A 26,482-nucleotide genomic window follows, 5' to 3' on the forward strand; every position below is an offset into this window, starting at 1 on the left:
TCCATTAGATAAGATGGCCGCTAACTTCTATAGTAAGTTAACGTTAATTTTAAGTTTACGTTACGTTACGTTTGCATTGTGAATGTATCTGACATAAAAGTAGTGTATTGGTCATCCTGATTGACGGGTGACGTTCTTCATTTCATTTTTGTAGTGGTGCCAATATGACTTGCAACCTTGTGCCGCGCACCTATAAATCTTGTTAACTATGATATGCAAATAACTATTTATTTACAAAATACAATTATACTTGTCCCGCACAGGACCATTGTGTTACCGTAATTAATAATCGAAACATTTTCTAATCCGGGAAGTTCTGGCAACACTGGTGGACACTGTGTAGTTTGTTTAGAAATCTCCTTGTTGCAAGTGCATATTTCCTACTTCCTACATATCATCTTTGATTTTGTTTGATGATACGAATGAAACATTTTTCTTGATAACCTCCGTGGTAATGAAGCACTGTGAAAGTAATGTTCTTGTGGAAGAGGTTATGGTAGGGATGTTTGGGGTTGATAGTGATTTGAAAATTACAGCAGGATCCATTTTTTCTTATCAGTGAAATAATAACTGAGTGAAGTGCACTTTTCCTCTTGTAGTCTCGGAGGATAAATCGAATCATGAGTGGTGAACTTATATAGTCCGTTTAAAGAGTTTTTTCTTTTTTTGCACGTGAATTCTGCATTACTGTAATTAAAATAGAATAGTAATATATCCATCAGTGTGTCCTTCGCTCTTGGTTCGAACATCATTATGTTCCTGTTATTTAACATTCAAAGAAACAGTTTTTGGGCATTCAGGCTTTTGGGTTGAAATATTTGAAGTGTATTCGCATAAGTTACAGAATGGGTAAGCACAAGGACTCAAGAAAGGAAAGATCTCATTATTCTAGACACGAAAGAGGCAGAGACAAATATAGAAATGAATCAGGTTCTTCTGGAAGCAGTAGATACAGAGAACGCTACAGAACTCGAGAATCTGATGATGATCGTCCAGACAGTGATGAAAAGGAGCGTTTGGCAGATTTACGCGAAAGGGATGAATTTAGCGAGCGATTAAAGAAGAGAGATCAAGAGAAAACAAGAAATGTTGCACTTGGTTCAGCAATTGATAGACGGGCCTATGAAGAAGCTGCTAAACGACTCAAGTTAGAAGCTGAAGATCGTCACAAAATAATTCCTAAACTTCGCATAGAGTCTAGGAGGAAATATCTGTCGAAGAGAAAGGATGACAAAGTTTCTGAGTTGGAAGCCGATATTATTGATGATGAATTTCTTTTTCAAGAAGAAGAACTCACCGAGCGGGAGAGAAGAGAGAGGGAGCATAAGAAGAAAATTCTTCAATTGGCTAAGGAACATGAAAAGGCAAGAGAGTTGGAAAAAGTACAACGATATCATATGCCACAAGATGCACGAAGAGGTAAGACAGATGAGAAGTATGAGGAAGTTGATGAGCGGGAACGAATGCCTCATTATGAACAGCGTAAGTGGGAGGAGGAACAAATGTCTTCTGCTGTATTTAGATTTGGAGCACGTGACGCAAAACAAAAACGAGATGATGATAAGGAATATGACTTGGTTTTGGATGACCAGATTGAATTTATTCAGGCTCTCACATTACCTGGTTCCAAAGGTGAAAAAGACACAGAGGAAGAAGTGACAGAAATACAGAAGAAGAGGCTTACTATCCAAGAAACTAGGCGAAGTTTGCCCATTTTTCCTTTTAAAGATGATTTGATTGAAGCAATAAGAAATTATCAAGTGTTAATAATTGATGGCGAAACTGGCTCTGGAAAAACAACTCAGATTCCTCAGTATCTGTATGAAGCTGGATTTGCGAATGACGGGAAGAAGATAGGTTGCACACAACCTAGGCGTGTGGCAGCTATGAGTGTTTCAGCACGTGTAGCTGAGGAGATGGGCGTTAAGCTTGGCAATGAAGTGGGTTATAGTATTAGATTTGAAGATTGTACATCAGAACGAACTGTAATAAAGTACATGACAGACGGAACATTACATCGAGAGTTTCTGTCAGAACCTGATCTTGCCTCATATAGTGTTATGATTATTGATGAAGCCCATGAACGTACCCTACATACTGACATTTTGTTTGGTTTAGTAAAAGATATTGCTCGTTTCCGTCCTGAACTCAAGCTTTTGATTTCGAGTGCAACACTTGATGCAGAGAAATTTTCAGACTTTTTTGACGAATGTCCAATATTTAGAATAAGAGGGCGTTGCTTTCCTGTAGACATATATTACACAAAAGCACCTGAAGCAGATTACATCGATGCCTGTGTTGTGTCAATTTTGCAGATACATGCTACTCAGCCATTGGGAGATATTCTTGTCTTCTTGACTGGCCAAGAAGAAATTGAAACATGCCAAGAGTTGCTTCAGGAAAGAGTTCGTAGACTTGGTTCTAAAATTAAAGAACTTCTCATTCTTCCTGTATATTCTAATCTTCCAAGTGATATGCAAGCCAAAATCTTCCTTCCTACCCCTCCTGGTGCTAGAAAAGTAGTACTGGCAACTAATATTGCTGAAACATCGCTAACTATTGACAATATCATTTATGTCATTGATCCAGGATTTTGCAAGCAAAATAACTTCAATTCTAGGACAGGTATGGAATCTCTTGTTGTGGTGCCCATTTCTAAGGCATCTGCCAACCAGAGAGCAGGACGTGCTGGCCGTGTTGCTGCAGGAAAGTGTTTTCGTCTCTATACAGCCTGGGCATACAAACATGAATTGGAAGAAAACACCATTCCTGAAATCCAGAGGATAAATTTGGGCAATGCTGTCCTCACTTTAAAAGCTCTAGGGATCAATGATTTGGTCCACTTTGATTTTTTGGATCCCCCACCCCATGAAACTCTTGTTTTGGCGTTGGAACAACTTTACGCTTTGGGTGCCCTCAACCATCATGGTGAACTCACCAAGCTTGGTCGACGCATGGCAGAATTTCCAGTTGATCCTATGATGGCTAAAATGATCTTAGCTTCTGAAAAATATAAATGTTCAGAAGAGATATTGACAATTGCTTCTATGTTGTCAGTCAATGGGGCTATATTTTATCGACCAAAGGATAAGATTATTCACGCAGATACTGCTCGCAAGAATTTCTTTTCTGTGGGCGGTGATCATCTTACATTGCTAAATATTTACAATCAGTGGGCTGAAACAGACTTCTCAACCCAGTGGTGCTATGAGAATTTTATCCAGCATCGTTCAATGAAACGTGCTAGAGATGTTCGCGAACAGTTAGCTGGTCTAATGCAAAGAGTTGAAATAGATTTGGTATCAAACCCTACAGAGACAGTCAACATTCGTAAAGCTATTACTGCGGGGTACTTCTACCATGTGGCTAGACTCTCTAAAGGTGGTCATTACAAGACTGTGAAGCATCAGCAAACTGTAATGATTCATCCTAACAGTAGCTTGTTTGAGGAGCTGCCTCGTTGGGTGCTATATCATGAACTTGTGTTTACAACTAAGGAGTTTATGAGACAAGTTACTGAGATTGAAAGTAAATGGTTATTAGAAGTAGCACCTCATTACTACAAATCTCGAGAGTTGGAAGATTCAACCAACAAGAAGATGCCTAAACAAATAGGAAAGTCCCGAGCTGAATTGGGTGAACATTAAATTGTGGAGATGTTATTAACTTTAAATTATTTAATTTTGCTACATTATGGAGCTAACTTAAAATGCTTCAAGACTCTGATGTAAATGTGGATACCCTCAAAACACCAAACAGTAATGTGTGTCGCTGCAAGATCTGTTTATGGAGTAAGTGGTTCCTGGTGTAAAGTTCTTTCTCTACAAGTGTCTGTAGTTCAACACCATACATGCCAGTTCGTAGAGCTCTGTGCTGGAAGTTCCCGATTCGTGTATTGAAGGTAAGTAGTATGCTGCCTCACTAGACTGATGTTTTGTATCTAAGGTAATAATTCTGTTTGCTCCCTAGACTTTTGTACTTTGGTAAAATTATCAATACTTCTGCCCGCATTACCAAACTTTCATCACATATACGAATGCGCAGAATGACTGTCCTTTGTTTACATCTGGCAGCCTTCTCGCGACTAATGTATTTGAGTGATGCACAAGGCTGCCAACCTCTCTGTTTAGGAACTAAGGCCATAGGATGAAGCTGAGAAGCCAGTCATATGGGGACAGGCAAAGGGGGTCCATTAGGTCTATAGCTTCCTGTGGAAACTCCATTGGTCTGTTCAGGTTAGGGTAGGACCTGGACAAGACCATTAGATGGGTACAAGTAAAGGCGGTCCGGGGGTTAAGCCCCCAGGTTAAAAGCGGCGTTAGGCCTCTAGTTTCCTGTCGAAACACCATTGGTCTGTAGAGGTTAGGGTAGGGCCTGGAAAAGATCATTGTGCTTTTAATGAGCCCAGGTTGGTAATAGAATCTAGTTATTATGATTAACGGAAATTGCGCCACATGTTCAACCGAATCTGGATAGAGGGTAAGTTTCCGTTACAGTGGTAAGAGGGAATAATAATTCCTCTCCTCAACCCTGACAAAGATCCTAAATATGCAGGAAGTTACAGATCTGTTTGTCTCAGTAACAGTCTGTAAACTATTTGAGAGGATGGTAAATGAAATGAAATGGCGTATGGCTTTTAGTGCTGGGAGATCCCAGGACGGGTTCGGCTCGACAGGTGCAGGTCTTTTTATTTGACAGCTGTAGGCGACCTGCGCGTCGTGATGATGATGAAGACAACATATACACCCAGCCCCTGTGTCAGTGAAATTAACCAATGCTGGGTTAAATTCCCGACCCTGCCGGGAATCGAACCCGGGACCCCTGTGACTAAAGGCCAGCACGCTAACCATTTAGTCATGGAGCCAGACAGAGAGGATGGTGAATCGCCGACTTGTGTGATGCTTGGAGAAAACAGGTCTTTTGTCTGAGTACCAATGTGGTTTCTGAGCTACCCACTCCACCATTTGGTATGCCTGGAGAGTTCTATCCAGAATGCATTTATCTGAAAACAGCATTTAAGGACTATTTTCTTTGATTTAGGAAAGGCATGACACCGCATGGTGATAGCATCCTATCAGTCCTGCATCAATAGAATTTCGGAGATAACTTTCCAGTTTTTATTGCAAGTTTTTGGTCCCTCCATCTATCCCATGTCCAAGTAGAGAGGGCATATTCGCGACATCATGTTCAGGAAAATGTAGTCCAACAGGGATGGGTTCTCAGTGTCACTCTGTTCGCAATTGCCATAAACGGTATTGTTGCTGCTGCTGGTTCAACAGTAATACTGTTGCTATATGTAGATGATTTTGCTTTGCATTACAGCTCACAAAGTATGGCAGTTGCAGAGCGAAAATTACAGCAAACTGTTAGAAAGTGGAACAGTGGACGTTAGAACATGGCTTTCGGTTTTCAACTGCAAAAACCTCTGTTGTTAATTTCTGCCAGAAGCGCACTCTTCATCCCCATCCTGAACTTTATTCAGTGAGTGTCGATCTTCCCGTAATTGACACTTACTGATTCCTTGGGCTCTTTTTCGATAGTAAATTATAATGGGAGCCATACATGTGTCAGTTAAAAGCCAAATGTGCTAAGAGAGTGAATAATTTGAAGTTTTTAGCGGCACTACTTGGGTGAGGGGGGAAGACAGCGAGGTGCTCCTGCAATTTTAAAGGGCACATATTTTATGTAGGTTAGACTACGGTAGTGCAGTATATGAATTATCATAATAAAGCATCCTTGTGTAACTGAATACCATTCACCACAACAGAGTTAGGTTGGCAATGGGAGCATTCCGTACAACCCCTATTGCTAGGCTGCTTGCTGAATCTGGTGTGCTGCCTTTACATCTGAGGTGCCAACAAATACTATTGTCCTATGCTGCAAATTTGTGACAGATGTCGCATCACCCAAGCTATCCCTGTGTATTCGACAATACAAACCGTTGACTGTATGCTGCTTATCCATGAGCAACGCATTTGGTATATGCTTGAATAGCATTTAGAGATCATTTGATGTATCTTCAGTTCCTTGTCTTGTTAGACGACCATGTAAGATGACCTGAAATAATCCTGAGTCTGCACACCGGCCCAAAAGTGAACACGGACCCCTCCATCTTTTGGAGGTTCGTCTTATCCGTTGTTGGCCGAACAGATTCGGTACTTATTTACACGGATGGTTTGAGGGCAGAAGCAAAAGTAGGCTGTGCATTTGTTGTTGATAATAACAGATTTCATTTTCCTCTACCGGAAACCTGTAGTGTGATAACTCATTCCTGTTTGCCAGCATTTTGCCCCAGCGTGCTAAGTTGGACTCATCAGTAGGTAAATACCACACCCACCAAGACGCATGGCTAGTGCATACCGTGGAGGCCACTGCATAGGCTATTTGGAGCCACCGGCAGTGCCAATGCACTATGAGAGACTTTGTCTAATTACCAAAAATTGATGCCTGTCTGGCCATTAGATGATATAGATGTTGATTCCCATAGGGAACCTAAAATATTTGTCCCAAATTAGTAAATTTATGATACCATTATAAATGGTCCGTTATTGGACATTATAAATTTTCCAGCTAACTCATTCCTGGTTGCCAGCGTTTCGCCCTCATGTGCTAGGGTGGGCTCATCAGTTGGTACCTAGCACACCTACCAATAACTGGCTAGTGCATACCGTGGAGGCCACTGCGTAGGCTAACTGGAGCCACTGGCAGTGCCAATGCACTAAGAGACTTTGTCTCATTATCATTTCTTCTATCTCCTTCCTGCATGATCTGCATTCTAGGATATTTAAAATTCCCATTTTGTTAAAGTACTGGCTTCACAGGTGCATGCCGTGTGAGGAGTGCTACTAAGAATTTTAACAGAGTTCTACTGCACTGAAGTGGTTTTTTTAAAAAAAATTATTTATATCTTGGTGTTATCTGAATCCATCGCTTTTCAGTTTTGAGCACTTAATTTATAACTGTTAAGTTCTTCATTCACCAAAACTAATTTTAAATTTTAGATTCCTTCCAGAGAACACTGGATTACGGATGGGGATTAAAGCCGACAACCTAAGGATACCATGCCTAGCCTTTGCAGACGATCTGACTTTATTGGCAAATGACATACAGGAGGCTACTACTCAGCTCCAAACACTGCACTCAATAGCGGCTAAAACGGGTCTTTTGATCAACATAGGAAAGACCAAGTTTGTTACTAACATCAAAGATGCCCCTGGAAAGATGAGAATGAGTGATAATATCTACATCAAGAGAGTCAAAAGTGTAAAGCGGCCAGTATCCAGTATTCGGGAGATCGTGGGTTCGAACCCCACTGTCGGCAGCCCTGAAGATGGTTTTCCTTGGTTTCCCATTTTCACACCAGGCAAATGCTGGGGCTGTACCTTAATTAAGGCCACGGCCGCTTCCTTCCCACTCCTAGCCCCTTCCTCCCTCATCGTCGCCATAAGACCTATCCGTGTCGGTGCGACGTAAAGCAAATAACAAAAAAAAAAAAAAAAAAAAGTGTAAAGTACCTTGCGGAATGATTCTCAGAGGACCTCAGCGAAGCAATGGCTCTTGAACACAGGAGACTCAAACTAGATAAGGCTTACCATGCCTGTCGATGAATGTCAACTAAGACACTACAATGCAGTAATCAGACCTTCAGTCCTCTATGCAGCAGAGTGTCTATATTTAACTAAGAAGACCCCACTAAGAGCCCTCGAGGTACAAGAAAGAAAGTTCCTGAGACGGATAGTGGGACCAAGAATTTTACCAGATGGAAGCCGATGGTGTCAACCAAATCGTGAGCTATATAAACACCAAGAAAATCTCATAGATGCCATCAGAAGGCAACTGGCTTTTTACGGACACCTATTCAGAATGGACTCAAATAGGTTATCCCATAGGATCTTCAAGGCTGCTAACAAGGGCAGAGCTACTGGATTCATGTGGATGAAGCAAGTGGAGAAGGACCTTTCGGAACTCCATATAAATCAAAACGACATAGCTGATCGGAGTAACTATCATCATCATCATCATCATCATCATCATCATTTCCCAACTCCAGTTTCCCAGGTGTGGTGTACAAGCGCTCGACTAAATCCTTTGTAACATCCCTCACAGAAGTTACCCACAGACCAAAAGACGAGAGGAACGTAAGATTGAATTTAGCCGGAAAATGAAGGAGTACTGGGCCATTAGGAAAGCTCGAGATACCAACAAGAAAACAGCTGCCAAACCAACCGCTAAGAACACCAATTGTGGCAAACGACGATGATGACATCAAGAAACAGCTAAAACACAAGCACCGTGGTCCATAGATGGCCCTAACGAAAAAAAAAAAAAAAACATGGTAATAGAATTACACTTGGAAAAATTCTATTTTAAGTAAGTTGTTTCTTTTGTCGGGTATAATTCTGTTACCATATGCGGCATGCAGTTAGGGGCGTGCAGCTGTGAGCTTGCATTCAGGAGATGATGGGTTCAAAACCCACTGTCGGCAACCCTGAAGATGGTTTTCCGTGGTTTCTCATTTTCACACCAGGCAGATGCTGGGGCTGTATCTTAATTGAGGTATTCTTAGGGCTTGTTTCGGTCTTATTAAGCATGATTCTTGTCCAGCAAGTTCGTCAGCTTTTTCATTTCGCTGAATGCCTTTGTGACTTGGTATCCTCAACATATTGACATCATTGTGTTCTCCAAGGTTCACCAGTGAATTAAGGCATTCTTCTATCAGTTTAGAAATCACAGGGGCTCAATAAAGGCCTACGTGCTGATTGGCTGTCTGAAAATATGAGGACCGTTTTGACTTTTTTTTTATAAAGATCTTATGTTTCTTATGTTTGTTTAATGAATGAACTGTAGAAATGCATACATATCAGTCTGGAATACTGTGGCATATTTGCCCAAGGAGAAGGTTTAACTCAGTATGTCCCCAAGCCCGTTACCAAGTCTGCTTTTGCTCCGCCTGTAAACCAGATTAAGGCACCCTCAAAATAGAGAGGCTTTTATTTTCAGTAATTTGGGTCAATGGCAACCTTAAATTTCTTATTAAACTGATATTTTATGGTTGTGTAGTCTGACTGCATATTTAATATGGGATCATGTACAACTTCCCTTAATTCTTTTAGTTTCAAACCGTGTTGCCTCCTCCTTGGTTAAAATATCACCCAGCATTTTCATTTCTTCATCATTCAGATATCCTAATTCATTTAAATCTCCTTTCTTTGTGAAGGAACAATAATTGCAGGTTTATGAGAGCTTATTATAAGTCCCTCATTTTGTGTCCATTTGGAAACAACGTAAGGCCTAATCGCTTTTTGTATTCATTTCTTAAGATTGGAAAAGAGCATTCTCTGCTGACATTCTGGCTCTATAGGCATGCTGGTTCTGATGTAATGATCTGTTAGACAGAACATCACCTATAACGTGCTGATCAAGCATTTTCTCAAGAGTTTTGAGAATAAATTACCCGAGTGTAACTGGTCTCAGGGATGATATAGATGTTGATTCCCATAGGGAATTTCAGATTCCCTATGGGAATCAACATCTATATCATCTGGTGGCCAAGCAGGCATCAATTTTTGATAATGAGACAAAGTCTCTTAGTGCATTGGCACTGCCGGTGGCTCCAGTTAGCCTACGCAGTGGCCTCCACGGTATGCACTAGCCAGTTATTGGTAGGTGTGCTAGGTACCAACTGATGAGCCCACCCTAGCACATGAGGGCGAAACGCTGGCAACCAAGAATGAGTTAGCTGGAAAATTTATAATGTCCAATAACGGACCATTTATATTGGTATTATATGGTCTCAGGGACTTGGCCTGGATCATAGATTTCCCAGGTTTTGGGATAAACACCACCCTGTTAAGTCTCCACCTCATTGATATATATTCTAGAGCAAAACTAGCTCTAAGTGTGGGCATTGTACTATCATATTTGGGGGGGTTAAGGTTTAATTGAAAATACAGCCTATTTTTATTCTCCGTAGTTTACAATCTTCTTGGCATTTAACAACTCTTCCCTGGTTGGCCTCTGGTTAGGAAACTCCAGTTTAAGACTGTCACAACGATCTGGGCCAGGGAAGTGTACATGGAGTAATTCTTTCATGGTCTCTTCCTCTATGTTGGTATATTTGCAGTACTCTCATTGAAGTGAATTAATAAAGCTGGGGTCATCTTTAGAGAGGATCTTTTGGAGCCAGTCACAGCTGCGCGCCCCTAACAACACGGCCAACTTGCTCGGTCCTATATTCCTCATATTCAAGCCTCTTCTCATTGCAGTGCCTTCTCCACAAATCTCTCTTAGCTGCTCTTAGAGCTATATTGTACTCTGTTAATGCTTTTGTATAATCAGTCCACTTGCCTGTCTTTTTGACTGCATTGAATGTTCTTCAAACTACAGACATCATCGGCAGTACTCTAACATGGAATGTTCTTGTTGGATTGCCTGACCACAAAAGGACAAGTTTTGTTGTAGGATGAAATTATCGCATTCTGCAATTGACCTATGGCAATTTCAATTCCTTCAAAGTTTTCTGTGTTATGTCAATAACGTCATTCTTTATTACAAAGGTAGATTTGTTGCCTATATTCCTCTTTTTATAATTGACTTTATGTTACGCTGACACAGATAGGTTTTATGGTGATGATGTAATAGGGAAGGGCTAGGAATGAGAAAGAAGAGGCCATGGCCTTCATTAAGGTACAACCCCAGCATTTGCCTGGAGTGAAAATGGGAAACCACAGAAAACATCCTTCAGGCTGCCGACAGTGGGGTTCGAACCCACTATCTCCCGAATGCAAACTCACAGCTGTGCGCCCCTAACCACACGGTCAACTTGCTCAGTCCTGTATTCTTAATGTTCAAACCACTTAACATATGAAATCCGAAAGTGACTCACCTCTTGGGTTGATGTCGGTACTCCCCCATGCCACGTGGTGTCTATCCAATGAGAAGTTAGCCGTCCTTCTTGCAGCCAGCCACCAGTCGTTCGACTTCTCTTGTTGGTGGTGGTTCTGGATCATAATATGGAAAGTAAGCTGACCCAAGTGCTATCTCCATCAGCACCTCCGAACTTGACGATTTCAGTTTTACTGCTGTGAGATCTCTTTGAATGTACAGACATCATCGGCGGTACTTGCACACCTTGTTTGATTAATATAGAGTTCCTGTGAGTCAGGTAAGATCTGCTGTATGTCAGCTTACCTCCCACCTCATTTACTTTTCTAACTTTACCTTTGACAGTCTAAGGTGCCTTGATAAGAGCTACATCAGTCTCATCATCAGGAACATTGCTGCCGAGGCAGCCTCGCTATTGCTGAAGATTTACCGGCAACCCTCTCATCTGTGGATTTAGATTTATTCTTGTCCTTCTTTGGTGTAACACATTCACTGAGTATTAGTAGAGCATGACATACCCACCAACCTGAGCAAGATATTTGCATGGAACTCTTTAAAATTTGTAATAATTGGAGTTTTGAGTTATGAGTTATATCGAACTCGTGGACTTATCCCACCCATGCGCCTGGTGCGTAACGTGCATGGTGGTTGAAAACGAGACGTAATACTGGTCATCAGGAGGATTATGCGCCAGATGCATGGGTAGGTTACTATGCATTATTTACTGTGGATAACAAACAAATGCATAATTATGATTACAAACACAAATATATTCAATTTTACATCACAATGTCTTTATCATTGCAAAACTGCTAACTGCTGAGGCGTATTTTCTTCCCCTTTATTGGGTGGACCTCATGATGTTGAAGGAACTGCATTGTCAGCCACTGAACAAAATATAAATAAAAAACATAAGCATTGTGACTCAGTCAAAAATGAATGCTGCAAGTTCTTTCATGTCACTCATAAATATGATGCAAGAATAAATGACAATTACAAGTTCAGTCCTTTCACTGAACATATTGCAGTAGTGAAATTTATTTCAAAAGCAGAATCACTCGTAACTCTCTTGAAATAATAAATAAAACATTCATTGTCTTACCTTGAATTGAAGTTGTCTTGCTGTTCAAAGATCCCAAAAAGAATGATAACATATGACGAAAACTGTGGAGAGGAAATATGCAGGAAATGGAATATGCATGTGAAAATCTGGCTTCTTATGAATCGGGAAACCTGTAATTCATGTTTTCTAGCACCCGTTCCATGATGTGCTAGGCGTTTGCTCCACACATACTTAAAAACTAGTGTCACGCACCCAGCGTGTGATCTACATTGAATGTGTTAAACTCTTACCTTTCTTAAACCATAGATGGCCTTAAATTGCTTAGATTTCAGCAAATTAAATGAGCCAAGGTCCATTGTCACATTTTTAATCAGCTTAAGACTCGTAAATGTCCATTCATCGACTTTTAAGGATCGGTTTTTGTTTCTTGAGCCTTGTCTTGGTGGTATTTATGTCTCCTGTGATTGGTATTCAAACAAGTACCCTTGGCCTCTTTCGGAGGTCTTTGGAGTGAAGTACATTCAGCTCCACCTCTACTCCTTTCCAAAGACTATCAAGTCCAGTTAAGCCACTGCTTGGTGGTATCCTCATTTTCACAGGTAATCCAAAGAATTCCTTGTGAGAATTTGTAATTGAACAATGGTGATATTTCTAGAGGAGGATTAGTGTCCACTGCCATAAGTATTTTTGTATTAATGAGGTCTGCTTGTTCCCGATTCAAGTTATGTTTTTGGCATCGGTTTACTACTGCCATTTTAATTTCCACTACAGCTTTCTTGTAGATAAGAATTTGTGCCTGATGGTTCCTGTTTTTCTTAGGATGTCTTTGTGTAGGTGTTGGTGTGCTGGTGTTGGAGTGTGGTCTTTTGGTCTCTCAACTTGATCCTGCACTAGCTTCTCTGGAGATTTATGCCTTCTGGATAGTTTCTCTTCCATCCCGGTTTCTTCTATCATTATCCTCTTTCGAGTCAGTTTCTTCATTTGTAGACCAGAGATTCTTTCAGGTCTTGACTTTCCTTTCAGCCTGTTTGGAAGTGACAGTAATTTCCTCAGTTTCAGATTCTTCAGTTGACAAGCCTGTGGATGAAGCCTGTACTTGTCAAGTTGAGCTGTTTGCCCTGTTTCCCTGAGGATGCATTCACAACACATCTATCATGTTATATAGATGTTGATTCTCATAGGGAACCTGAAATATTTGTCCCAAATGAGTAAATTTATAATACTAATAACGGACCATTTATATTGATACGTCTATCATGTGTCATGCCTCATTGGCATGGATTAAGGCAATAGTGACAGAATTAGGTTAGAGTTTGGTTTATACTTCTTACTGTCAGTGTCAAAATTACATATAGGGAACGGCAGGTTTCTGTTAGTGACAAAATTGTTAATAGTGACAGATCTCTGCACATGGTTATGAGAGTATTTAGGGCTTGTAGTAAGGATGTAAAGGAGAGGGCATATAAGTCTCTGTTAAGACCTCAACTAGAGTATGGTTCCAGTGTATGGGACCCTCACCAGGATTACTTGATTCGAGAACTGGAAAAAGAAAATCCAAAGAAAAGCAGCTTGATCTGTTCTGGGTGATTCCGACAAAACAGTAGCGTTACCAAACTGTTGCGAACTTTGGGCTGGGAAGACTTGGGAGAAAAGAGATGAGCTGCTCGACTAAATAGTATGTATATGGTACGGATATGCTGGGCTGAGTGGCTCAGACGGTTGAGGCGCAGGCATTCTGACCCCAACTTGGGAGATTTGATCCTGGCTCAGTCCGGTGGTATTTGAAGGTGCTCAAATATGTCAGCCTTGTGTCAGTAGATTTAATGGCATGTAAAAGAACTCCTGCGATACTAAATTCTGGCACCTCGGCATTTCTGAAAACCGTAAAAGTAGTTAGTGGGATGTAAAGCCAATAACATTATTACATGGTATGGATATAGATTCCCTTAGGGAACCTGAATTATTTGTCCCGAATGAGTAAATGTATAATACCAATATAATAAATCCGACATTGGACATTATCAGGCTAACTCATTCCTGTTGCCAGCATTTCGCCCCATTGTGCTAATTTGGGCTCGTCGCTTGGTAAACAGCACACCTACCAAGATTCATGGCTAGTGCATATCATGGAGGCCACTGCGTAGGCTATTTGAAGCTACCGGCAGTGCCAATGCAGTCTGAGAGACATTGTTTCTTCTGCAAAAGTTGAAGATTGCCAGGCTATCAGATGATATGGATATAGATTCCCTTAGGGAACCTGAATAATTTGTCACAAATTAGTAAATTTATAATACAACCGGGCGAGTTGTTCATACGGTTAGGGGTGTATGGCTGTGAGCTTGCATTCGGGAGATAGTGGGTTCGAATCCCACTGTCGGCAGCCCTGAAGATGGTTTTCCGTGGTTTCCCAATTTTCACACCAGGCAAATGCTGGGGCTGTGCCTTAATTAAGGCCACGGCAGCTTCCTTCCAACTCCTAGGCCTTTCCTATCCCATCATCACCATAAGACCTATCTGTGTCAGTGCGACGTAAAGCCACTAGCAAAAAAAATAATTATAATACCAATATAATGGGTCCGTTATTGGGCATTATAAATTTCATTCTAAATTTCCAGGCTAACTCATTCCTGTTGCCAGTGTTTCGCCCCAGTGTGTTAATTTGGGCTCATCAGTTGGTAAATAGCACACCTACCAAGCCGCTGAGTGGTCTATTTGAAGCTACTAACAGTGCCAATGCACTATGAGAGACTTTGTCTCTTTTGCAAAAATTGAAGCTTGCCAGGCTATCAGATGATATGAAACCATACTGGATTTCATCCAACTTACTCTCAACTACTGATCGCACCCTCCCTTCCAAGCTCCATTGAACACCTTGCCTGGTATACTGATCAATTAAATACCTCGGTAGTTGTTGCAAACCTTCCTGTTCCCTTGCTTGTAGATAGGTGGATTTACTGCTTTCGTCCAATCAGAAGATACCTTACTAACATTCCATAGTATGCTTATTATTCTATGAAACCATTTCATCCCTGCCTTCCCACTATATTTCACCATTTCAGGTCTAATTTCATCTATGCCTGCAGCTTTCTGACAGAGTTTATTTACCATCCTTTCCTCTTCTTCAAGTTTGATTTCACTAACATCATTGTCCTCCTCCCTGTGAGTTTGGCTGTTTGTGACATCCCCAGAAAGATTCCCTTTTATGTTGAGAATGTTTTCAAAATATTCCTTCTACCTATTTAGTGATTCCCTGGGATCTGTTATGAATTAACCTGATTTACCCAAAACACTATTCATTTCCCTTTTCCCTCCCTTTCTGTGATTCTTTATTACTATCCAGAAAGGTTTCCCAGCCAGTTGACCTAGCTTTTCCAGATTATTACCAAAATTTTCATTATTTTTAAAAAATTGTGTATGTTTATGGCCATTAGAGACCACAATAAGCAACTGTTACACATTTTTAGAAGCTGCCTTTTGCAGCCCAATATTGTTGCATTCTCTCTCTGTCAGCCTTTCTCCTATCCACTGTCCACCTGTTGTTCTGCTGTTTTTCATGAAAACCCGTGAAGTTAGCTGTCAGTACTTGGTTCTTCATGATTTAGCCCAATTTGTTTCAGATCCTTCCTGACCTCCCTGTGTTAGATCTACTATTGAGTATGGTAAAAAATATCTTTATCAACCACTTGTCATCCATTCTAAATAGATGACCATAGAACTTGAGTCATCACATCTGGGTGGATTCCATCAGTCATTCAGTTTTCTGATATGGTTCCTCTTGTCCTCACATCCTGTATTGTCCAACCACAATCTTCGGGCTCACCAGCCTTTCCAGTAACTCTTAGGCATTCACTTCCATAGACACATTCGGGTTTAATCACCGCATATGTTGCCTTAGTTCAGCTTGCATTGCAATTGCCTTTTTCTTGTATGAGTTCTGCAAAGATCTGCAGTCATCCTGTCTTGCCTACTGTTGTTAGCTTCCCTTTCATTGGATCCGATCTGCACAATCTCACCAAGATATTTGAAGCTTTATTTACAGGTTGTGAACTTCATTCCATATTGATGGTTGAACTCTTATCTTTAGTTGTTGTGGAGCTGTGGGGATGTTAAGCAAGTGCATTGGTATGCAAATGAATTGGGACAAGACATTTATTACTATATGTATGAAGGGAGTGCAATATATAATGCAACACATATTTTTTCTAAAAGCAGGTTGGTTTGGATGAAGATGCTTGTTGTTTAATGGGGCTTAACATCTAGGTCATCAGCCCCCAAGTTGGTTTTATTGAGGATTCATTTACACCATGTTATTCCTCAATCCTTTTGCTACAATACCCTATTTTTTAACAATCTCCGTTCAGTGGTGTAGCCTTACACCACCGTAATGTGATGGGCTGTATGCCTGCATGGTACCACTTGACTGGTCGATGTCGGTGCCAACGTCATGCTGCATCGATAACTTCCCCATCATCCACGTAGTGCTTCCCACGGAGTGCATCCTTCATTGCGCTAAACAGATGGAAGTCAGAAGGTGTGAGATTCAGGCTGTAGGGTGGATGAGGAAGAACAGTCCACCGAAGTTTTGTGAGCTCCTGTCGATGATGTGATGTTGAAACACGCCGCCGAATCACTGTGCTTTTGTCCACTGCCAGGTCTCCATAGACATTCAGCAAGCGCCTATGAATATCTGTGATGCCCTAGTTTTCCACCAAAAGAAACTCAATAACGGCTCTCTGTTAAGTACACACCTCCATTACAGACACCATTTTTAAGGCTAGTTATAGCGCTGCTACCTATCGGAAATTAATGAAACTCTATGAGACGAAGTGGGAATATTCAAAGATGGCCCAAACAAAGTTCTAAAACCAAAATTGGCCAAGATATAAAATATGTTGCGTTATATATTGAACGCCCCTCGTATAATACAGTTAGTAGCTTACTGATTATAAATAACGTGTCCTCCCTTTGCTTTAATGACCTTCTGAACACGTGGCATAGATTCGACCAGGATAAAGAAAATGTTTCGTAGTTCGTTGTCATGAAACCACAGAATTACCAGGCCACTGAAGCACATTAATGTTTTCTTCCATGAACGCCTTGACAGCTTTTGTAATGTGACGTAGGGCCAGACCATGATAAAATGTTCCACCACCATCTACAAAGGTCTGTAGGAATGACACAAGGATTTCCTTGTATTTGGTTGAATTCATCATGCCATCAACTGGAACTAGTGCCCCAGGGCCACTTGCAGTAAAGAAACCCCAATACCGTTTTTTTTTTTTTTTTTTTTTTTTTTTTTTTTTTTTTTTTTTTTTTTTTTTTGGCAGTCTGTTCAGGATGCTTAACTCTCACTGCCTCATAGGTGTTTCGCCTGACAACCCTTGCTTTATCACCTTGAAAAGTAAAATGTCACTCATCACTGAAAATTACGCGTTTCCAGTCATTGAAGGTCCAAGATTTCTATATTTTGTGCCATGCCAACCGTTTTTCCTTCATAGCAGGTGTTAACAAGTGTTTCTTTATTGGCTTTCCTGCCTCTAGTAGTTTCATCAGTTCTAGGAATGGTTATTTGTTTTCGTCCACATCTGCCTTTTCTCTTTGGAGACAATGACAGTGCCCTAACAAGTGTTGAAACACTACGTTTTTCCACACCAGTGATGGAGGCAATGTCTCGTAGTCACAGATGTGTATTCATGAAGAACAACTATTTTTGCCCGCTTCTTGAGTGAAATGTCCATTTGTTTTCCTGTCAAGAACACAGAAATAAAATACTGTTACAAATAAAACTCCATATATTTCATTACTCTAATTTATTCCAGGACGACCTAATATAAATGCACACCCCCCCTGCACACACACACACACAATTCTAACCAGTTATGAATGGCCATACTAATTATAAGTCTATTCACAAGTCCCTCTATCTTATGGCACAGCAGGGGTCCAGCCCGTTCCTTTACCTGGGATGCTAATCTTACTTTCACTTTCCCAAAGTCCAGTCACCTCCTACAGCCGCTGTGCTTTGAACACAGTGTCACTGGCTATACAACACACAACAACTGTTCGTTGGTTCGACTCCCATTATACTTCACACAATCACATGCAGTGAGCAACCAAACAGCTCAACAAGATTTAACAGGAGGACAATACTCACAACAGTGAACATTAACACAGGTCCATTTACCTTCACACTCGCGACAGCGGCTTCCCTCCCTGACTCGCACATAAATACATGAACACACAGTATAGTCTTTCGTTCCGTCAATCCAGTCCACACACGCACTGGTCTCTCTGACACTACAACAACCACTCGCTTGCAGGGGCCTCGTATTTATACCTTGATGTTGGGGCCACTAGAACGTTCAGGGTTCGGCTGGAGATCAAACTTTCCCATCATATCTTTCAGAAATCGCATGAAGAAACTAGATGAAGGGAACAATAGAGAAAGGGCCCTGGCATGTCCTTGGGTGGGCTGGGAAGTTCCCCGAGCTGGCTTAGTCGTCCCCTTTCAGGTGATACTGAAGGAGCTGCGACAAGGCTGGCGGTCGCTTGAGCGTGTAACAGTACACTGTTGCTACAGATACAGGCATTCAGCTGAACTAGAGGGGACCTACAATTGTTGCTCTTAGTCAAGGCAACAATAGTCCACCAGGAGTCCAACAGTTAGGCAGGTGTAGGTTATAGCTAAACAACTTCAATTCCTTGTAAAATATGAGCTTGTCCCATTTAATTTTCACACTGCTCTACTTTTATTTTTCTTAGGACATCCGAAGTCCAGCCTTTCTTGTTGTTTCAAAAGATTTGTTGGTTCTACAGCTGCATTTATTCCTAGAAAGGATCGCTAAATCATCAGCAAAAGCTAGACAAAATTGATACCATTCTTTGAACCTGCAATGTATACTTGGACACCTTTCTTGTTAAGTAGTTCTTTTTCCCATTTATGGATAACCTTCTCCAACATGCAATTAAATAATCGGTAATAGTCCATCGCCCTTCCTTACTCCTGTTTTAATTTCAAACTCCTTGGAGAATTCACCCATGAATTTACTATTATTATTATCTTTATTGGCCACGTTGGACCACTTGAGTCGTTCAACATTCACTTTCTGTTTGAAGATTGTACTGTTTGGTTCTTGAGATCTGCCCAGTACCTTTTCATCTGTTCTGATTGTAATTTTCTTAATTAATCTGAAATTGCAATAGCCCTTTTATATGTCAATTTTGTTGAATGAAAATTTGTGAGTCTTAAGGAGGGTATTAATTTTGCTTTTGTTCTCTCTGCATCTGCTGTCTCAGGCCAAACTGCTTTGAGATCTTGCTGAATTTCATGAATCCAATGTCCTGTATTCTAAGATTTCTATCTCTGGTTGTCATAAAATCTGTTTCCTGGCAGTCGCAATATGTGAACGAAATAAGAGATTCTTTTCTTTTTCATTGTGCTGATTATTGGGTCAATCTCTCGATAGACAGTTTCCTTAGGAAGAATTCTCCAAACTTCTTTGACCTGGTATTTTTTATTTATGCAAGTTCTGATGTTTCTTCTTTCAGTTTTGAGGAATTGATCAGTTCTTCTTTCATTTTTAATTCGGAACGTGGTTTTACGAGCGTAAGTGGCTTCTGGAAGAGTTACTGTTTTATAGTGTTGAATCTTAGTGTCTATTGACAGGCATTTCTTATTATACGTTGACCAGGTTAGAAATGGGGCTTTTTTTCATTTTGTTAGTTCTATTTATCCATGTTTCTTTCTCGTTTAAGTTGTGCATTATGATTTCTCCAAGATATTCAAATAGTAGAACTATGTTAATTTTTTAAATCTTTTATGAAGACTTTATTTATTTATGCTCATGGGCATGATCTGTTTTCTCTAAGGATATTTTTAATCCTATTTTTAAGGCAAATTTTTGGAGACTGGTGATTTATGTATATATGTAAGCAGATAGTGTTTTTCCATCGTCTTATTTGCAGTAGTTTCATATGTAATTTTCTTATTTAGCATGTAGTGATTAAATTGTTGATAACCTCACTGAAAATGTTATTGACATGCTTTATTCAGAAATGTTTGTTGGATACCATAAAATACTAGTTTCAAACATTACCCAGGCTGATGACTTACATGTTAGGCCCTTTTAAACAACATGCATCAAAAAGCATCAAAACTTACCCAACATGATTATAAATTACAGTTGAACCTTCTTTATACGTAACTCTGTTCTACGTAATTCGTATTTGTATGTAATTTCCTTTAGGTCCCGGCAAAATATAATTTAAAAGCGTGTTAATTAAACCTTATTTATACGTAATTCGCTGTTATACGTATAAAGTGCCAGTGAAATATAACTGAGTTTTGCGTAATTGTAATGAAAATGTGCTTTTTAAAAAGAAACCACTGTATTTACGAAGTTTCGTCTTTGTCAGCATATTAAAAATTAAATAATTGAAGTTCAACCAATTCAATACATAAAAGAAAGAAATGTAGTAATTACATTCTTATTTAAATGGGACCGGTTTCGACTCTAGTCCAGGTCATCGTCAGACGTAAAAACAAGTAGGCGAAATCACACAATGTTTATGAATATTGGAGAAATGGGTCAGTTTCACACTCTGTCAGGCTCAAAGTCACAACACTATCAAATAATATATGAAGATTATAAATAAACTTGAAGTCGCAGACGAATAGATTTGTAGAAGCAAACCGCCAGTTCCCGGTGATCAGCGCGGCACATTCAAGGTCATGCGCTGCGGTCTCGAACGCCAAAGTAGAGTGGAGAATGTCTTGAAGGGCCAATATTTGTCTCGGTTGCGCGAAGTTAAGTACGTATATAAAAAATATACGACGCAAATCAGTATAATTGAATGAGAACTTGTGCTCCTGCTAAGTTCTTGGAAAACAGTTGACTTGAAAAAACAATTGTAAATCTGTTTTCCAAGAACTTAGCAGGAGCACAAGTTCTCATTCAATTATACTGATTTGCGTCGTACATTTTTTATATACGTACTTAACTTCCCGCAACCGAGACAAATATTGGACCTTCAAGACATTCTCCACTCTACTTTGGCGTTCGAGACCGCAGCGCATGACCTTGAATGTGCCGCGCTGATCACCGGGAACTGGCGGTTTGCTTCTACAAATCTATTCGTCTGCGACTTCAAGTTTATTTATAATCTTCATATATTATTTGATAGTGTTGTGATTTTGTGCCTGACAGAGTGTGAAACTGACCCATTTCTCCAATATTCATAAACATTGTGTGATTTCGCCTACCGGTACTTGTTTTTACGGCTGACGATGACCTGGACTAGGGTCGAAACCGGTCCCATTTAAATAAGAATGTAATTACTACATTTCTTTCTTTTATGTATTGAATTGGTTGAACTTCAATTATTTAATTTTTAATGTTAATCATTTCAATACGGAACAATGAAATTTTTATCTTTGTCAGCGTAGGCGGAATTAGAGTGATCGGGTTTTGGTGCTGAAACACAACACAGAGTTTTGCCGAGTTACATTGTTGACCCTTACTTACTGGCGGCTTAACAAAGGCGAGTCCCCTTCCCTACTCCTCTACCTTCGTTGTTTTTGACACGCCGCCAAAGATTAAGATACGTTATAAGCAAAGTGGGCTGTTTCAGTGCGGAAACAAAAGAAAATACAGTAAATTTGTTTGAATATGAGAATTCCTTTCATGGGAACAACGGAGAAGTAAAATGTCCACGATGCCGGTATCTGGTGTTTACTGTTGAACAGTAGTTTTGTCATTCAGTTGCTTTTGATTAGCCATGGAGAACAGAGAAAGTAAAATTTATACGAGAAGTGGATGCTAACCCACACAAAACAAAAATTGAAATTGCTTCAGACTAAGGGATTGCTTATACAACCCTATGTACAGTCATCACTAAAAGAAGCGCTGTTTTGGATGAGTTCTTAAAACTGGGTTCAGAATCAGCAAAGCACAGCCGTCAGCAAGAAGGAAGGTACGTAGATTTGGAGAAAGCACTTTTCACATGGTTCCAGCAAAAGCGGCTGCAGCTCTACCAATTAGTGGAGAGATGCTGAAGGCTGAGGCGATAAATTTAGCTAAAATGATGAGTATCACTGCTGGTTTCAAGGCTTCATCAGGATGGTTGCAAGGATTTAAAGACCGTCATGGAATCACAGGGAGAACAATTTGCGGTGACTCAATCTGCAGATGACGTCACAATGCAACACTGGAAAGAAGAGGTTCTGCCGCGTATCGTAAACGATTATCAGCCTCCAAACATCTACAACTGTGATGAGATCGGCTTATTCTACAATCTCCTTCCTTATAAATCATTAGCTGAAGATGGTGACTCATGCCATGGAGGGAATAAGAGTAAAATTCATGTAACAGTACTTATCGCCAACAATGCAGATGGATCTGACAAACTTCCTCCACTTGTGATAGAAAAATCGAAGAATCCGAGGTGTTTCAAGGGTGCGAAAACAAAACCTAAGGAATATGAATGTAATGGAAGAGTGGTTGAAAAAACTGGACATTAAAATGAAAAAGAAACAGAAGAAGATCCTTCTTCTTATGGATGGTCGTGCATCACATCCACCTCGAATCGTTCTGGAGAATGTCCCTCCTAACTGTAACAGTGTTCTACAACCGCTTGATTTGGGTATCATTGCAAATTTCAAAGTGCATTGTAGAAAAATGCTGGTTCAACATTTAATAACACTGAGTGATGCAGGAAATTAACCTCTCTCCATTAATCTGCTACAAGCCATGGACTTTATTTCGGCTGCCTGGAAGCAGGTGTCATCCTCCACAATCAGCAACTGTTTCTGGTGTCTTAGTAGAAGAGACTGTCTGTAATGATGATTATGGGGACAAAGTTTTGTCTGGCAATGAGCTAACGCTATCGGAGGGTGTAGAATTCGATACTTTTGTGCATTTCGATGACAGTCTGGCTGTATGTGGAGAACTATCAGATGAAGAGATTATTGCTGATGTATGCCAACAACGTGGCGGTGATGGACAAGCTACAAGCGATAGTGACATTGGAGATGGAGATAACGACTTGAATCTTGACACCTGAACTGAGTGAAGTGTTAAGTGCAATCGAAGTGTGTAGGCGTTACATCAGTGTGAAAATGCTTCGAATTCATTACTAAGTTTGCTAAAGGAGGTTTATACTCTTAATGCAAGAAAAGTGAAACAAGTCAAACTATCCGATTTCTTTAAGGCTGGGTCAAGTTCAAAATAATATTTTCTGTCTTAATGTATTTATTATTTGCAGGTATTTACACATGTAGCTCTATTCCATTGGTTTTTCAGTAAATATGTGGTGTATTGCATAAATCTGATTTCCAAGTAATTCTGAGTTACAAGTAGTTTTTCTCTTCCCCTTGATGTACGTATAAGTCAGGTTCAACTGTAGTTCTATTTATTTAATATGTGGCATGTGTTGAGCAACACCTTGGACAGTTAATTGTCACAGTAAGGATCATGTGGGCATGTGTGATATGCAAGTACCAGTTGGATTATAATGCGCCAGTAATTTCCCCCTCAACTCACCTGGTGGCTATGATAATTAATATGTCAAGTTTGTATGTAATAAATCAGGTTAGGCCCCACTGGTGGTTATTGGTTTCAGTGACCTTCCCCTTCTAACAGAAAGGAGCAAACAAGTGCAAACCAGGTCGTGTAAAAAAAGATAAGAACATTGATAGGAACACACAACAAGAAAAACACAATTGACAGGTCAATGTGTGAAGAGGGAGAAATAGAAAGACAACACACAAGGACAGGGACAACCTTCATTCACTGGCGTGGGCAGTGACTGAAAAACTGTCAAGATGGCCCCTCTGTGAGGGTTAAGCCTTCCCTCTGATGAAGCTGGGAAGCGGAAACGAGCTCATCAGGGACTCCTTTGGTTTTCCTGTTCATCTTCCCCACCAAAACCTGCAGGAGAATTTCCTCTTTATTGTCCGCATCCTCTTCTAAGAGTAGCACACAGCTTGCAAGATCTATTAGAAGGAACATAACTGTGCAGTGTGAGAAACCACAAACCATCGTAATGTCATTGCAAAAGGTAGTACAGAGCCTAGGCCTCGTATATCGCAGCTCGCATGCATCAAGTCTACAAACCTAGCCTTTAAAGTAAATAACAGATATAGCTTATGATTATGATGAATGGTTTGACAAACTTGTTCTGTGTAACTAATCTTAAAGCACTGCTTTCAGTGTTTATATGCAGCCACTGTGTTTTCAGGGAATTTTAAAATTAGTTTATAGCAATTATATTCATTGATCATTTTGCGCATATTAATTCACACTTTCTGTTTCAGGAAAATGACATTGTCAACTGCAGTTCAACGTGGTTGTTGGAATGATGATAAGAAGAGCATTTATATATTTGGTCATTGTGCACTAAACAAGGAGCAACATTTCTGTAAGAGTTTCTTGGAAGATCTCTTAACTCATATGTTGATAAGAAGTTCCTAACACTCATTGACTCACTTGCCCCTTTGTCCTATACCTTTAAATTCACAGGTATGCATTATGTTGTCATAAAGAAACTTTTATATAGAACTAGAACCCTGTTTCTATAAAATATTCTTATAAGATACTGACTTGAGATTGACTTTTTGAATTGTACAGAGCCTTAGAATACCTACATTGTTCTTTTATCATCAAAGGGTGGAACTTGCTTATACACACCACAGGTGAGTGACTAACAGCTCTACTGTTCGATGCTGTTTTGTTGCTACTGTTGTTGAAGCGTATCTTGGCGACTATCTATTGGTCCAGACCGGCCTGGCTTAATGACATTCAATGGTCTAAATCATTAAGAAGTGTATAATAAAGAGCCACCCTGGCAATTGATGGGTACACGGTATGCAGTGCTGTGTCATTTGAACAAGTGCCTTGGCACTTTTATTGTCCCACAGTTGGTAATGACGTGGATCTCTATTGAATTCTGTTATGAATTTCAGCCCATGGCAGTGACTGTTGCCCTGGGTGGAATGAAAAATGTGTCATAATAGGCCTATTTTTGCTATAAAAGAAAATGTGTATTTTGGGGCAGGTTGGTAGGTCTCTAGCCTTGGCAGTAAATGAGATAAGATTTTAAAATAAATAAATATGCTAACTGGATTAAAGCCAATGTCCTTGTATATTTCTCCATCACCAGGGCAACTAGTGTTTATCTTCTCCTTTCTCTTTTATGCATTGGTGCTAAGTTAGCTTTTTCTGAATTAATAACAACTTATTTCATCCTTTTATTCTCCGACTTAAATATTGTCTCTCAGTTGCAGCCATATAGGTATTTATTTATGGAGACGTCTGATTGCAATTGTGAGCATCCACATGGGTCTGGAAAAATAAAATTACATTTGACAGAAAATGTCTTACCCCGTGGGTCTGATATGGGAGGAGGGGATCATTATGAAAGTTGATGTTACAATTTTGTGCATTTTGTTTTGACTTATAAAGTATAATGCATAGCCAAATAAGCAGTACACAGTTTAAAAGAGCAAGGATTAAAGAAAGTTATGCAATATTAATCTTGAGCACGTGACATCACACCATCCCAAGATGGTCGCCAATTTGGAGTGGAAAATGACCTGTTTGCTACGCAGCAGAATTTGTACAGCTCAGGAACGCATACATGTGACATGTTGTGTGAGATGATATTTAAGAGAGCTCAATAGATGCTATAAAATAAAACAGTCATGGTGACAGTTGTGAAAGAACTTGAAAAAAATAGCGACAAAATGTTGAACTTGGACACATTCTCCGTAATATTTCAAAAACTTTGAAATACCTTCAAAACAGGAAGGTAAATACTTATTGTAAACACGTATAAAGTGAAAGAATAATCTACGAGTCAGCATTATTGAACAACTACATTAAGAAATCTGTATTGAAAGCTTGGTTCCACTCCTCAGTCAAACATCCATTGTACAAGTTCTACAACATAACAGTACAACATTGTACAAAGCCGTTGTACAAGTTCTACTACATAACAGTACAACATTGTACAAAGCCATTGTACAAGTTCTACTACATAACAGTACAATATAGAACAATAATGTGAACATAGAAATAAAATATGTATTAGGCTATGGGTTTTTATATTACATTGAGGCATCGAGCGATCTTCTGAGACAAATGACTGACGTCACAACTTTAAAGAATACCGTGATAGATTATTATTATTATTATTATTATTATTATTGTACCATTGTCCTGTCTTCAACAATATTTTACAATTAAGTCAGCATTTTGAGAAACAAATAAAATGAAAGACCAAGTTCATTGCACTCATTTCTTTCTCACCAACCCTGTAAACACCCTGCCCTGACAACACCACATGGGTAAGACATTTGCCGCAAAAAAAACCTGAGCAGTAGTGACTCCATCACTCCACCCTGATTTTTTTTAAGTGAAGTTTACATAACAACCAAACGTCAAACCAAAGCCATCTCCATATATGACGGCCCCGGGAGGAATGAAGGTAAAGGCTTCAACTATTCAGAACCTCGACACTAAGGAATTGACCTAGTGT

General features: G+C 39.9%; 1 protein-coding gene across 1 annotated transcript; it reads left to right on the plus strand.

Moving 5' to 3' along the window:
• The first annotated feature begins 460 nt into the window (after positions 1-460).
• Positions 461-26,115, plus strand: l(2)37Cb (lethal (2) 37Cb). The gene is made up of 2 exons (XM_068228853.1): positions 461-3,901; positions 24,261-26,115. The coding sequence occupies exon 1, from the start codon at positions 846-848 to the stop codon at positions 3,645-3,647; it is 2,802 nt and encodes a 933-aa protein (XP_068084954.1). The 5' UTR covers positions 461-845; the 3' UTR covers positions 3,648-3,901; positions 24,261-26,115.
• The last annotated feature ends 367 nt before the right edge of the window (positions 26,116-26,482 follow it).

Source organism: Anabrus simplex, chromosome 8 (assembly GCF_040414725.1).
Source record: "Anabrus simplex isolate iqAnaSimp1 chromosome 8, ASM4041472v1, whole genome shotgun sequence".
In the NCBI taxonomy this organism is placed as follows: domain Eukaryota; kingdom Metazoa; phylum Arthropoda; class Insecta; order Orthoptera; family Tettigoniidae; genus Anabrus; species Anabrus simplex.